The following is a 15,057-nucleotide window of genomic DNA, read 5'->3' as shown; positions in this document are numbered from 1 at the left end:
TGTGCAGAATCCCCTCGACTTTAAAGCTCCCGCTCTGAGGTAAACGGGAGGGCAAGGAGGTAGGTGCCGCCTCCGCCATTTTCTGCCCCTCGAGGGAGCGCCTTCGAGCCAGTGCGCAGGCGCCAACCGCCCGGGCCCGCCTCCTCCGCCATTAACGGCCCGGCGGAGTCGCGAGGCGGGCTAGCTTCCTCATCTTCCCTCGGAGGCGCGGAAGGCGAGCGGGGGAAGAAACAGCCGCGCTTTCCCGCTGAGGCGGAGACGCAGCAGCCCAGGCGGATCTGATTCAGGCGGCGGGGAGGGCTGGGACTGAGGCGGCGGCGGTTGGGGCGGTAGCTGGGGCCTGCCCGCCGCCGCCATTATGCGCCACAGCCTGGCCCAGCTGCTGGCCAGTTCGTCGGCCTGCCCATCCCCGAGCAAAGGGCCTCCTCCCGGCAGGAGCGGCAGCCGGGCCGAGGCGGGCGACGAAGCCGCGCCGCCGCGCCGAGAGGACAGCGACGATTCTTCTTCCCTCGAGGAGGCGGGTGGCGCCGAGCTGCTCTTCCCGGCGGGCCTGGAGCTGGAGTTGGACGACTGGCTGGAGGCGGCGGTGGTGGCGACCGAGAACCGGCCGGGCTGGTTGGCGAGTCCGGAGCGGGCCTGCGCGGAGACTGAGGAGGAGCAGCAGCAACCGAAGCAGCAGCAGAGGCCGCAGCCTCAGGGCCGTCGCCCCGCGCGGCCAGCGGGGAGCAGCCGCCTGAAGGCCGCGGCCGCGGCTCGCCTGAACCGCCAGCGGAAGAAGCAGTACGTGATGGGCTTGGAGAGCCGCCTGCAAGGCCTGGCGGCCGAGAACCGCGGCCTCCGCGACCGCAACCGCGGCCTGTGCCGCCGCCTGCGCGACCTGGAGAGGGAGACCAGCTACCTGCGCGCCGTGCTGGCCAACCAGAGCGCCCTGGGGAGGCTCCTCAGCCGCTTGGCCGGCGACGGCAGAGTGGGGCTCCGCATCAGCAGCAGCGGCCTGGTCGACGACGGGGCGGCGGCGGCCGTGCTGGAGGCCAGGCCGGCCTACGAGGCCAGCGGCGACCACGACTACGCCCTGCCGGTGGTGCCCGAGGGAGGCGAGCGCAAGAGGGCGGCTTCCCCCAGCGCCGGCGGCATCTGCCTGCACGTGGATCGCGACCAGGTTTCGGTGGAGTTCTGCTCGGCTTGCGCCCGGCGGGCGGCGGTGGGCTCTGCTTTGGGGGCGGCGGCCGCCTCGCCTCCCTCCACCGCCGACTCCTACTCTGCCCTCGCCTCCAAAATGTAGGGTCAAGTATTCCGCTTCTTCTTCGCTCCTAACTACGCAGAACATAACATTTTTTTGTCTCGGGGTGCCTTCCCGCGATCGCCCAGGGGGTGTGTGCTTTATAGTGGAGGAGGCAGTCAGAGCGGAAGAGAGAGGGAGGAAAGCAAGCCGCAGCAAGCAGACATAAACGCGCAGCGCACAAACGGGGGGTTTAGTCAGAAAACTGGCATGTTCCTTCCTTCCCTTCCGTAGCAGAGAGTTTAAAAAAAAAAAAAAGCGCAGACCTTCGCGTGCGTGTGAACAGGACGGATCGATGCTGGGGTGCCTGTTTGGCCGTGTTGTAAACAGAGGACCCGTTTTTAAGGCACACAATGGTCAGGACATCTCTCACAGTGGCACGCAGATGGCACAATTCGAGACTGCCAGGTGGTTTTGTTAAAAAAAAAAGACAAAAAATGATTGCCTGAAATGGCGGCACCTGCTGTTGGTTGCCAGTAAAAATAATGCTCTGTCTGGCAGATAAAAATCTAGCCTGCATTTCTGGGAATTGTAAACGTTGACCTCCTCACTGGACAGACTTAAGAGCAGAATAGTAATACCGTGCAGCAGGTAGTTTAAAACATGCATGTGAAATTATATCGCATCTGTTATACATTACTATTAAACTTCTCTGACAGTTTCTCTTTTAGGTGGTTGCCCTGCCAGGCTCCGTTGTGTAGGGGTTAAAAGAACAGTCGCTTTCCACCTCGCAACCTGGTAAGGATCCCTATATTCCCATAATGTGGTATCAGACAACTTTGCATTGATGCTTACTCTGGGGTTTCTTATTACTTGGTCTGGACCAGTCTTTAGAAGAGTTCAGAAGCCCTGGAGACATTTTGTAGAATCAGTTGATCCTGATTGAGCAACTTGCAATTTAATGGTTAGTCAAGCTGCATTGCCTTTTCCAGTCATTCATTATTTTTGGAAAGGCTTTATCAGGACAGATGTTATTTTATGCAGAGTTTTTACAGAGTAGGTGAAGTTTTCAAAAAACAGGTGCTGCTTAAATGTATGTTTGGCCATACATTTGAATGTGGAGAAAGGGGGATGAAAACCAGTCTACTAATTAAGATGGTGAAGATGAACTTTTTAAGGTACAAATAAGCCCCATATATTCATCTTTGATGTTGCATTTCACCAGTGAAATAAGGCTCTAACTCAGCCTTTCCCAACCTTGGGTTCCCACTTGTTGTTGGACTGCAACTCCCATCATCCATAGCCAGCAGGGGCAGCAGATAGGGATGATGGGAGTGGTAGTCCAACATCTGGGAACTCAAGGTTGAGAAAGGCTGCTTCTTACTATTGCATCTATGCTTAAACTCCCAAACTCCTCACTATTATCTTCCCATGTTGGCTAGGGGTAGGACATGTCCAAATAAAAGTACCAAGAGCCTGACATAGTTGGGTACTTTCTAGCTTACTAATTAAGAATGTAAATGAGAACAGTAATTTTGCAAGCAGGAGTGCTCAACCATACTGACCCTTTGCACTGTTACGTAAAGTTTGAAGACTGCACTGCATGAATATTACTAAACACTTATTTATTCCAAAAAATTAAGTCTTCTATCACAGCCCAGTGGAATTAGTTTTCATGATTAAGGCACATACAGGTCTCTTAAATTGTTGTAGCAAAATGGAATTGACATATCAATCTGATGTGTTCCTAAGGAGAGAAAAAATAGGTGAACAAATGTTCATCTTCATAGTGTTCCTGCAACTGTCCATGTCTAGGGTTGAGGAAAAGTTTTTGTTGTCAAACACCTTCAACTTTTTCTGTTGTATTAAAATGGTTAATACTTTAATTTCTGTAAATTGGGGAAATAAGGGGTGTGAAAATGTAAAGTGGGGTTCCACAAAGAATGTTAAATTTGGAAAAGGTATGCCTCCTAAAGGAGGCTTCTCCATATTATTTTTGTTCTCTTGGTATTTGTGTGGAATACTTCCTGTTAAACACATAATCAGTTATCAGAATCAGGAGTTAATTTGAGTACAAGGAGATACGATTCTTTGTGAAACCTCACTGTTTAATAAAGTATATGTGTATTTAGCATCCTTGTTTTTCTTTATGCTGAAGTGGATACAGCTGTCATGGGGCAGAAGAGACGGGACCAGCTGCTGGCACACTTCCTGCTTTATTTTAAAAGGTAGTATGATTAAAAAGGGGGAAAGGTAACAGGGCTTTTGCAGCATTTTTAAAACAACACTGCAAAATTATGTGAATGTTTTGAATAATACAGTCTATCAAGAAAATGAGTATAATACTAATGTGAAAAGTAACGGTGTGAAAAAGCACTTGTTCTCCTACATCAATTTCCTCCTTATTCTCAGTCAATTGTCTAAATTATTTGAAGTACATCCTTTCGGCATAGCAGAGACCATGAGCCTCGCCTGAACTATAAATTCATTTATATGGCTGTTCACGTTTTGGGTTATATTTGTAGTGCAGGTGTATTTCTTATCTGCCTATCTCTGAACTATACAGAGTGGCTGGCATCCCTTTTCTGGGGGAAATTGCAGCCCAACACAGGACAAATCTATATACTGGTACATATCTTGGGTTAGTCCCCATATACCAGTTGCTGTAAATGAGTGCAATCTTGGAAAGCCCTCTAGCTATTCATAACCCATGCTTGATGGCATGGGAGCATAACACCTGAAATTGTATACTAATCAATTTTAAATTATACTCTTATTCAGCATTCTGTGTTTATAATGGAAGCAGTACATTATATACAGTCCCATTAATGCTCCTTATGACCTAGTGCTGTTGTTTTTCAAAAGCTAGGGTCAACATCCCCTCCTTTTTGTTGCTAGTACCTTTCCAGTTGACAGGCCACAATTGGTGGTCATTGTGCTGCTTAGTTTCTGAAGTTGATGCATTTTTACAATTGCTTTTCACAATAGACATTTTTGTTAATGTGGTATTTCTGTGAAAGCAGACATTCTCTCTTTTAATTTTGTATTATTGAAATACTTTGTTAGATAAAAAACATTCTGGGTAATTGATCCACCTTGTGTGTCATTGCCCCTTGAAGAATAAGCTGTTGCATCTGTATACAAAGGGAGTGGCTGCTTGTTTTTCAACAAGGCAAATGACACACTTGCTTAGCAAAAATCTCAAAAATATGACTGCAGGGATTTTAGTGCCTATTGAAGCATGTTGAAGCCAAATAAAATTGCAAACCCTTTTTTCTTGCTAATCGGTTGAGTATTGTTGAATATTTTTTTGAAATTGAAGCCTTGAATAATAGTACTTGAAATATGTGTGAATGTTTCTGTGTAACTAGTTGTGTCATACCTATGAGAACACAGTGTCCTAATAAAAAAAATGTGTTGATCTTCCAGTTACAGGCTCAAAGGATTTTTTTTAATCTTATGTTATAAAATTTTAATTTCATTGAATGGCTTTTTAAATGTTGACTGGTGTGACACAGTTGGAAAATAGTTGGTGTGATATCAAAGCAGCATTGTGGTTTATGCAGCTCATTTCTTGCTGTAGTTGGGGTTGGATTAATGCTGCTGTTCAGAGCATTTTCTATATATGACCAGTGATACACTGGCTATGTTAAGAGTTGCTGATTTAGGGTTATTAACCAGAGTTTGCAGTAATGTAGAAAATCACTTACCATGTATTTTATTCACATCCTCTTGCTCAGGTCATTAAGAGGTCATATTACATTTAGCTCTGCACATATAAGATAATTGTGTCCAAAAAGCACCCTCACTTTGTGCTTTCCAAGAGTCTTTTAAATACTTATGTCAGCAAACCTACGCAGTTCTTTAAAATATCCCTTGAGTAGCCAGACACTTTCATGATTGCTTTAAAATATTTTAATGTTGTGACGATCCTGATGTTTCGCAGTAGGGTGTTATGTACTTTCATAAACAAATAAGTATAATAATGTATAGTAAAATACAGTCAAAACCACCTGTTTTACCATTATGTGTGTGCGAACAATAATAGATTAGGAAAGCATTAGTAACATTTGAACAGGAAAAAGTAAGCTGCTTTAGATTGCTTACTGTTTGCTATTCAGCACTTAAGGCTATTTTTACGTTAATGTTGGCTGTTAAAAAATTATGCATTGCTGTGCTGGGAACATGTTACGATTGCACTGGGAGCTGGTTAACCAGCTTTTGCTGGCTGTCCTCTTTTTTCCAAGAATAAATTATTGAGAGCAAGTCGGTGATAAAATAATTTTGTTTGCAACAAGACTAGTGTAAGGCCCACTTGGTGCTCTGCCATAAAGTTCAATAGGCTCATCTACTCATCCACCTTTTCTCCAAGGAGCTATTGGTGGCATAAGCAAAACGTCCTCAAGTTTTCTGTTTAGAGTATGTTCTTTAATGTAGACTGGTGAGGGCCTGAACAGACTTTGCTCCAGCCATCTCCCTCCTAGATATCAGTGGCTCCTATCTATGAATTAACTTTCCAGACAGCAATGGATTATCTGGCATGACTCTTACTATAAAAAGTAATAATTTCACCACTAGTGGTGCCTTCAGTTAGAGCCTTCTGGCCAGATAGTTGTGTCCTAGTGAGTTGCACAGATGTTACATGCACCTGAGTCAGAAAATGTCGTCACCTTGTTTGGAATGTTGAATGAATAAAGCACTTAAACAACTAGGTATTGCTTAAATGATAAATTACAATTCAGCCTAATGTTGTGCTGAATCAGTTTATGGGACACAGGAAGGTGACTTACACTGACTGAGGCCTTTGGTCCATCTAGCTAAGGATTGTCAACATTGCCAGACAGGGTTTCAGACCTGGATTGTTCACATTCCTTCATTGAGATGCTGAAAAGTGAAACTAGGAATTCCTGCATGCAAAGCTGATTTTCCAAGAAGGAAATACAGTGGACCCTCGGGTTATGTTACCTTTGGGTAACGTAAACTTCGGGTTGCAAACGCAGCAGACCTGGAAGTGGGTTTGCTGCTCACACGTGCACAGACGTGGTCCTCTGTTATGAAATTTTTGGGATACAGCAGGGCCTCTGGAACCGATCCTGTTCGTAACTGGAGGTACCATTGTACAGTGGTACCTCTGGATATGCACACCTCTGGTTGTGTACCCTTTGGGTTACGCACGCGGCAAACCTGTATTTTTCTGGTTTTTGCCGTTCTGTGTGCAATCAGAGATACCAGTGTAGCTCAAACTTTATTTAGTAAAGTGGTACCTATGGTTACGAGCTCTGCTAACCCGGAAGTAGCTGCTCCTGGTTGCGAACTTTGCCCCAGGATGTGAATGGAGCAGGAGGCCCCATTAGCGAATGCGCGTCTCAGGATAAGAACGGTTTCAGCTTAAGAATGGACCTCCGGAATGAATTAAGTTCGTAACCAGAGGTACCACTGTATTACCAGTGGTTGACTTGTCTTAGTATCGGGTAGAAGCTGATAGGAAATAAGACTTCAAATACACCAGCTTTTGAACATTGTCATTCTTTTTTGGCCTGCACTATACCACCGTTGGGAAAATAAGGCCTTTTTTTAGTATCTCACTTAGAAAATGTGATGTAAATGTGTGTGCATCTTAATACCGCAAATTAACCTTTCTTGTTTATTTTTTCTTTTAAACAGCTTAGTAGTATCGTGGGGGGAAATCATTATTCTGCACCCTATAACTTCCTGGACAGATGGCATCAAAGTAATTGTGGAGAGCCATGTCTCACATTGGCATCCAACAAAATGAATACTGTTTCCATCTGCTACCATTTAACCCAAAATAGAAATCTTTTGTTTGACATTTTTGGACTGCATCAAAACATTTACTTGCAAAATGTTAGGTAAGGTTTATCTGGTTTTTAGTATCCAATTTGAAAAACAGTAGATAGGATGTATCTGTCTTGTTCCCAAAATTGCTAAAAGGTTTGTTGGGGACATACTCCATGTCAGTTAAAAAACAAAAGCAAACACCTTTACACTACTGAACATTTGTCCATTTAGACATAAATTATGAGAAGGAATGTTCAGGTTTGCTTCTTCAACCCGAGGTGGTTTACGCAAGGGTGTGAAGTTCAAATTCTTATATCTGATGATGCAAAGTTTAATTCCCACTTGTTTGGGGGGCTGGATTCTTGGATTAATTGAGCAGGGAAAAATCCCTGCCCAGCCAGAGTTACCAGCATATTAAGATGAGTTTGCAACTCATCTGGAACCAGGGTGAGGACTGACACGTCATTTTATAGCTTAGATGCTGCTGCCGTACATATACACATTCTCTGTCTCTCTGGAGCACATTCTCAAAGTTGATTATAAACTATTTGAATATAATATATAGCAATTTTGTAGTAGCATGGTCTATAAGAATGGAAAATGTGTTTGTTTAAACAGAGGGGTGGTCCTTCTGCCTTGAGTAATGTGTTCAGATTGGTGTGTTCTGTGTTCTAGAAAATGATATTTAATTCACATAACCCATGCTGTGATGAGAATTGAGAAAAATGTAGAAATAGAAATATTTACCTTACACATTTTATTATGTTGAGAACTGTCTTGAATAAAAAATATTTTAGCAACATAGATTAAAACATTTAACTGGCAGCAAGAACAAACATGGGCCACTGCAAGTAGGTCATAAATACCACTTGCCACAGGCCAAGCAGTTTTCCTTTTATTCTGGTGGCATCCATCATGGAAATTGTCCAGATCTGCTATTCCTTAAGACAGTACAACAGGGAGGTGAGCAGGAGCTTGTTGTACACTAGGTGTTAAATGATGCACAATCAAGATCTCTTCCTTCCCTTCCAGAGGAATATGGTCAGGTAAGCAACCTGCAGGGCACTGAAGAGCTCTAGGGAATGTTGTTCTTCTTTATTTACTTAAGCGCCGCCCAAGCTGGTTACAACAATAAAACACGATACAGTATTTAAAACAACTTACAATCTCAAAAATGAAACCCCAGAGCTTTTCAATGCTCTATGGGCTGCTGCTTTGTCAGCCACTCCTTGGAAAACCTTCCTGGAAGGTAGCCTTGATGCAATGTTCTCCCACCCGTTAATGGAAGCTACTCTTTCTTAAAAAAGTAAGACACACCAGCTGCTCACATCCATGGTATTACGTATGGTAGGATTCCCTGCATTGCAGGAGATTGGACTAGATGATCCTCATGGTCCCTTCCAACTCCACAATTCTGTGAGCAAGAGGGAAACCTCTGTCCAGCGTCACCACAAAGGTTTCTTCTAAGTATACTGGTCTCCTTCATCACTTTCCACCTATCCCCCGTACCAAAAAGAAAGAAAGAGGGAGGGAAAAAAGCACAGGTAAAAGTACTGGCCCTTCACCATTAGGTCCCAAGGCTTGCTCAATATGCTAAGAGCTACTTTAAAAAACAAAAACACTAGCAGGATGATTTACATAAAGAAAAACCAAGTAAGTAATGATTGCATAAATTCAAATTTTATCTTTTATTTCTTCAGGGTCTTCTCCAGGCTGGGGCAACTGCAGCATTTTAATGTATATTTCATGACTTTTTGAGGTCAGGTATGCTCCAAATGCAATTTGAAGGATTGCAGCAAATTTCATCTTTTTGTAAACGGGTTTGCAAACCATCAACCAGTAGCGCAGCATGTTTTCTTGGCCTGGCATGGGAGTTGTTAAATACCTGGGGTGGGGTGGAAATAAGAATTAGCTTGACAATTGCAAACACTAGGCTACTGTTAAATTCAGCCTTTATTAAGAAAGTTTAGTCTCTTTGTCAGTTGTCTTAAGATTAGGCTTTCAAAATAGGTGCTAGCCCACTTTTACCAAATTGTATACTAGACACTGCATCTCTTTCTGTGTACTACCTCATAATTATACTAAAAGTGAAGCAAAAACTGAGCAAATTCTATATATGGACAAAACATGTGTTAATTAAATGCAGCTACAACATGTGAAAGGGGACCAATTTACATGATGCCAGAAAAGGTGCAGAAAGGTGTTCTACAGACTAATGGCTCTCTATTGTTGCCAGAAAACACTTCATTAGGCACAAGCTAATGATGCAGACTTTGTTACACCTATTTATTTTACAACCAGTTGTTGGTCCATTATTCAGATTTCCCTTTCGGGTGGTGTTCAGGAATGAAAGAGCAATAGCAAGTGCTTGTGATTCAAGCAGATTAACCCAGACAATGGATGTCTGAAGAGAGTGATGGAGGGGAAGCTATACTTGGAAATGAGTTTAGGTAATCCTAGAAAACTGAACTTAGGTGTGGAAAAACAATGTGTGCATTTTTAACTGAAATTCCATTTTAGGGATTTCCCATGTAAGGGTGAACAGCTCATGGTCCCAACACTGGTAGCACCCCCCTCCATCCCTTGCCATCAGTGCAGTGGATTTTCCAAAACTGCACATGTAAAAGCTGAGTTTACATAGAAGATTAAAATCGTACCTTGTTGCAAGAGCGGCATTCAAAGGTAGAGCTAGGAAAATGGGGTAGAACCAACCTATTACTCCTCCAATTGCACCACCTCTGATCCAGGCGCAAGTTGCACAATTTAGATCACCTGGAGAACGAAATAGACAGATAAGCTGGAAAACCCTAAGTCTGACTTAAATTTGCAGACAAATAACATGAGAATTAAGTGATGTAGTGACAGCATCCCTATTGCAGGCTTACATCACTGCATCTTAAAATCTGCTTTCCTAATTTTGATTAGACTTTGTTAGGCTGATAAGCTGCTCAGATTTCAATAGCACCTGTCATAAAAGTATTGCTGCAAAATATTCCTGAGATTCTCTAAATATATGCCACAAGAGGGACCAAGGTGTGCCTTGAAAAGAGAAGCCAATGCATTGGGCGTTCTAGCACTATAGACTACTCTCCACCAAAATATGTACAGTGACATGATCCAGAATCATCACTTGCTAACTGGGCAAGATGGAAGGTTGAGTATTTGGAAGTAATTTTAACAGCATTATCCTGCAGTTTATACTCAAAGGGGACTAAGATAATCTTTTTGAATGCAAGAAGGCTCTCCATGTTGGATGCCAAAAACAATTATCTACATCTATATACTGAGTTTCTTTTGGGATGCGTCGGAAAAGTATAGAAACAACAGTAACACCAAATTGCAGGTAAGGCGCTGAAACACCACACTGTATTATTACTGTTTTAAAGAACTGGTACTCTTCCAGCTGTGAGGTCTTGCATACCATCAGTGGGTGGGGCACCCCCCACCTCACCTGCACCTTAAGCTCATTTTATTTTCTCAAGAAGAGAGTAATACAAAGAGCTAAAGGAACAAGTTTCCATAGCCCTACATATCTGGGGAGTATTGCAAATAGCCTCTTGTCTTGTGAGTAGGTAACCTTGCCCCAGTGTGGCTAATACATCCTTCCCAGCACAGACATTTCAAAGGTTACAGTTCGCTTTGAATGCAGATAACGTACCTTCCATTAAAGGCCGATTAATCAAACACTCATAAGTGACCACAGTTGTAATGAACGGTAAAACAGCCATGGGCAGAGCAGATACAATACGAGCTTGGGTTATATTCAGGACACGTCTAAACAAGCTATTTGCTACTAAGCCGCAGAGACTTCCATTTAAGGCAAGGAACATGGATCCACTTTGAAAAAAACTCCTGTGGAAGAAAAGGAAAAAACATTTCAAGAATTGCTAATAGCTGTGCATGTACAAACATGGTGCATTAGGAGAGTTGTATCCTTGTGTGCTGTGCAAAGAAGCACATTTGTGAAACCAGACAAATACTGTATTCTTTGGGTATATCCCCCAGTGCTACCAGTATGTTGCTGTGTCCTATTACAGCTGACAGATACAACCACTTGCAGTATTAAAAAGGGACAGTGATTTTCACAGCTGCAACAAAATACTTAGGATTGCAATTCTACCTATTGAGCTATAAGCCCTCTTGTTAATTGGAGAACTATTCCAAGTGTCCATAGGATTGCCAGATCTACGCTTAGAGTGAACAGCTGTCCAATACTCTGAGGCTCCGATAGAGGATGCAAGCATATGAGCAGCTATAGAAGGAGCAGCAGGAGGGACCATAGTAAATACATCACTTCAGCTTCTAAGGACAACCATAGTCACTGGCAAGAACCCTAGCAGATCCTTAAAACTGGTTTGAAGATTTTGCTGTTCTCTTGAAGAAATGTTTTACAAATGTTTTTACATTTCTAAATAGCAGAGGGTTTTATGTTTTATACATGATGGGGTCATATATAAAAAGCAACGTGTGGTCTTCAGTTATTTCAACTGACAATACTAAATACATTTTCTGAAGTCCTGGGACCTGTCTTTTAAGTTGAAGGATGCAATTAAAAGTTAAACTAAATAAAACACTGAAAGTGTTATTTCAAGTCACATTGGTTTCAACATCCAACATTGTCTTTAATGTTTATCTTGCTAATCCTAGTCAGGTAAAATAGCATTCCCTATTTTTGTGAATAGAGGAAACCAGAGACTTGGCATAGGCTTCCATGTGGTGTTTTGTATGGTATCACGTGGGCTCCATTCTTCACAAACTACTTGCACCATGTACAACAAGGTAAATTCTTCAATGCTTTGAAAATGGGAACAGAAAAAAACAACCCCAGTTTAAAATATTTTTAAATTTGCGAAGACCACTCACTGATCTGCTGCTGAAAGCCGCTCAAACCTTTCTTTCAGGATTTCAGATATGTCTCTACTTGCAATATGAACTTTTTTTTCTGAAGTAGGTTCGATCAATTCTCCTGCCATCTTAGTTCCTGGAGCACTGGGAAAGAAAACGAAATGGTGCTGATTACAAAAATGAGTATGTATGTATGTACATCAGACACACCAGCAATATGACTGAAAGAAAAACATATTTAATGACCCAGGCATAATAGTTTGTGAAATTTACAGCCGAGAAGCCAGCAGATGCCCACATTATGTCAACTCTTGGATTCTACTGCACAGTATAGTCCAAGAAACAGAATACCGTATTTTTCCATGTATAAGACGAGGCCCCCCCCCCCAATTTTTTTAAGTGTAAAACCATGGGTCGTCTTATAAATGGAATGTAGCAATTAAATATAGAAAAAAATACTGTAACCATAGGGGCGGGGTCCACCGCTGGGCGTCTAGCCTGTCTGCCTCCTCCCACTCAGCCCGCCTTACACCGCCTTTGAGCCAGTGTGGTGTAGTGGTTAAGAGTGGTGGACTCGTAATCTGGGGAACCGGGTTTGATTCCCTGCTCCTCCACATGCAGCTGCTGGGTGACCTTGGGCCAGTCACACTTCTTTGAAGTCTCTCAGCCCCACTCACCTCACAGAGTGTTTGTTGTGGGGGAGGAAGGGAAAGGAGAATGTTAGCCGCTTTGAGACTCCTTAAAGGGAGTGAAAGGCGAGATATCAAATCCAAACTCTTCTCTTCTTCTTCTTCTACAGCTGGTGGGGAGGAAGTGGACGGTCCATTTATTGTGCATGGAGCAAGCTGCCGCTGCTGCTTAACACACACAAAAACTCCCCAAAGACACCAAGCATAAATTCCCTTAGTCTGCATATGCATGCATGTCCCCACTCCTTATATCAGATTAAAAATGGGAGAAGTCCATTGATCTAACATATTTGACATTGGCTTGGTTAGTAAGGTTGTTCCAGTTTAGTTTGATGGGATACAGTAAATCTGGCACACAGTTCAGGGTTAAATCTGACCCACACAATAGAGTTGCTAGAGGGCATGTATGAAGTCCTCAATTGTATCCTGTTGCTTCCAGCTATACAGGCAATCCCTGATTCGCACTGGGGTTATGTTGCAAGTCACTGAGCATGACAGTGTAGTGCACATAACCCCACTACACCTTCCACCTCCTTCCGGGTCACTACAATCTTTGCATATCACCTGCATGCACATAAATATGTTGTTGCCTGGACAAGCGAGTAACTCCAAAATTTTCCAACCCAGTTTCTAACACTATTTACACCCTGAGAGCCACATTTTCCAGGCAATGGGAACAGTTAAGAATTGAGCCAGTCTTCATACTTCTTTATTCCTTCCCTTTACATGCTCATGCATTGTGTCATTGTGCTGCTAAGAAAAAATCCTAAATTCACATTTCTTCTAAGAGACGTAATCAACCCTCCTGCCCTCAATTACATTTGGATATTTTCTTCATTAACAGTCACTGCTGTTAACTGCTATACATATTTGTTGCTGTCATCCATCTGTCTCAGGGATGAGCCTTTGGGGGTGTAGTCAAGCTGTTGGAAGGTTGCAGCACCTGCTGTGGCTGTAAAGACCGATATGGGAGAGACATGTTTTGTTGCCCCTGGGGCAGATTAAGGTGTCCAGTTGTGCTGCTGCAGTAATGCATCATGTCTCCCCCTTATCAATCTCTTCAGCCACAACAGGCGCTGTAACTCTCCAACCTTTTGACTTCACCCCTGAAGGCGCACTCCTCCATTGTCTTCCAAGCCTGACAGATGCCAACAACACTACTTTAAAAATAATAAAAAATAACATACTATGCTCACTATATACTAATTTTCACTTACCACAAAGCAGCGGGAAAGCCGCATCCATAAATGATTGCAATTCTATACACGCCTGCAGGGACATAAGCTCCACGGGAATAAGACTCTAATTTTAAATAAAGGGAAACAGTCTCACCAGGGAGGCCACACCGAGAGCCGCCGCTACCGGGGGCGGGTGACGTTGCCCCGGGGAAAGCCTCCAGTGGGGCGCCACTGAGGCTCCCAGCCTGTGCGTGTTTGTACGCAAATGCATGGTGTGTGTGTGTGCCAAGCTGGGTTATTGACTCGGGTGAAACAGAGCCTAGTTTCGCCCCTGCCCCTGCCCCTACCCCCACCCCGTAACCTCAAACCCACCATACTCCATAGTCTCCCCACATTTGACGTCCATCGTGACCTTGAGCGCCGCTTCCCCCATGCAAACATACTCGCCGGGAAAAACTCACCTCGAGCCCTAGAGCTCTGCAAGCCGTTAAAAAACTTATTCCGCTGCCGCGGCGTCCGCCTCTGGTTAAAAAAAAAAAAAAAAGGCGACTCGGCTACAGCACTGGCCAGGCGCACGCCCTTCCCCTGGGGGCCGCCATCTTGGACGATCACGTGACGTCCCCCCAACGACCCTCGGCTGGGCTCCTTCGATTGGCCCCTCGCCTGCTCGCCGGGCCGGGGGAGGGGCCTGCCTCCGGATTGGCCGAGCGGCCCGTCGTTCCTCACGCTGGTCAGGGCGGGGCTCCCCGCCCGCGTTGCTAAGGGACGGAGGGAGGGCGGGAGATGGAGGAGGAGCGGCGGCGGCGGGCGCGGTAACGGCCGCTCCATGGAAACGCGGCTGAGGCGGCGGCCGCGGCGGAAGAGGAGCAGCGAGCAGGCCGCCTCCCTCACAGAGGAGCCCTCGATGGGGGCGCAGCAGCCCGCGCGGCCATAAGGCGACCCAGGCGGCGGCGGCGAGGAGGGGCAGCAGGTGGGGCGAAGGCGGCCTCGGCGGGGTCCGGGTGGGAACCTGTGGCCGCCCGGCCAGGTAGCTCGCGCCAGTTACCTGAGGGGGTTGGCCGCCCGCCGCGAGGGCTGATGGGAGGCGGGAGCCGCGACGACGACGAGGGTGGGGGAGGGCACACAGGTTCCTCACTGGCTCTTAGGAGGGGTGTGTGGGGAGGGTCACAGACAGGAGTGTGTGTGTGTGTGTGTGTGTGTGTGTGTGTGTGTTCCTGCATGTGTTGACCCCCCCCCCCAATCATCACAAGCCACCCCACGAGGCCCTGGAGTCCAGCAACATGTAGGGTTTTTTTTTTTTACTCAGGATCCCCATTGTGGCTCTTAT

General features: G+C 44.9%; 3 protein-coding genes and 1 long non-coding RNA gene across 9 annotated transcripts in view; 3 read left to right on the top strand and 1 right to left on the bottom strand.

Annotated features, from left to right (window-relative positions):
• Nucleotides 1-101: 101 nt before the first annotated feature.
• Nucleotides 102-4,647, top strand: CREBZF (CREB/ATF bZIP transcription factor). The gene is made up of 3 exons (XM_081002338.1): nucleotides 102-1,278; nucleotides 1,939-2,017; nucleotides 3,378-4,647. The coding sequence occupies exons 1-2, from the start codon at nucleotides 359-361 to the stop codon at nucleotides 1,985-1,987; spliced, it is 969 nt and encodes a 322-aa protein (XP_080858464.1). The 5' UTR covers nucleotides 102-358; the 3' UTR covers nucleotides 1,988-2,017; nucleotides 3,378-4,647.
• A 4,040-nt stretch (nucleotides 4,648-8,687) lies between these two features.
• On the bottom strand, nucleotides 8,688-14,698 carry LOC308475263 (transmembrane protein 126A-like). Its single transcript, XM_081002315.1, has 6 exons — nucleotides 14,192-14,698; nucleotides 13,770-13,821; nucleotides 11,882-12,007; nucleotides 10,677-10,870; nucleotides 9,676-9,790; nucleotides 8,688-8,903 (listed from the first exon to the last, which is right to left on the bottom strand). The coding sequence occupies exons 1-6, from the start codon at nucleotides 14,556-14,558 to the stop codon at nucleotides 8,693-8,695; spliced, it is 1,065 nt and encodes a 354-aa protein (XP_080858441.1). The 5' UTR covers nucleotides 14,559-14,698; the 3' UTR covers nucleotides 8,688-8,692.
• On the top strand, nucleotides 8,983-11,417 carry LOC308475486. The gene is made up of 2 exons (XR_013985254.1): nucleotides 8,983-9,468; nucleotides 11,193-11,417. It is a non-coding gene; the product is annotated as an uncharacterized lncRNA (long non-coding RNA).
• DLG2 (discs large MAGUK scaffold protein 2) overlaps nucleotides 14,567-15,057 on the top strand; it is a gene marked incomplete at its 3' end in the record, with an annotated part of 818,053 nt that continues 817,562 nt past the window's right edge. For all 6 annotated transcript variants that reach the window (XM_081001988.1, XM_081001992.1, XM_081001989.1 and 3 more), the window contains exon 1: nucleotides 14,567-14,700. The remainder of the gene's footprint in view (nucleotides 14,701-15,057) is intronic.

This window comes from Podarcis pityusensis, assembly GCF_964106645.2.
Source record: "Podarcis pityusensis genome assembly, chromosome: 4".
NCBI classification, from domain to species: Eukaryota; Metazoa; Chordata; class Lepidosauria; order Squamata; family Lacertidae; genus Podarcis; species Podarcis pityusensis.
This window is presented reverse-complemented; position numbering and strand designations above follow the sequence as displayed.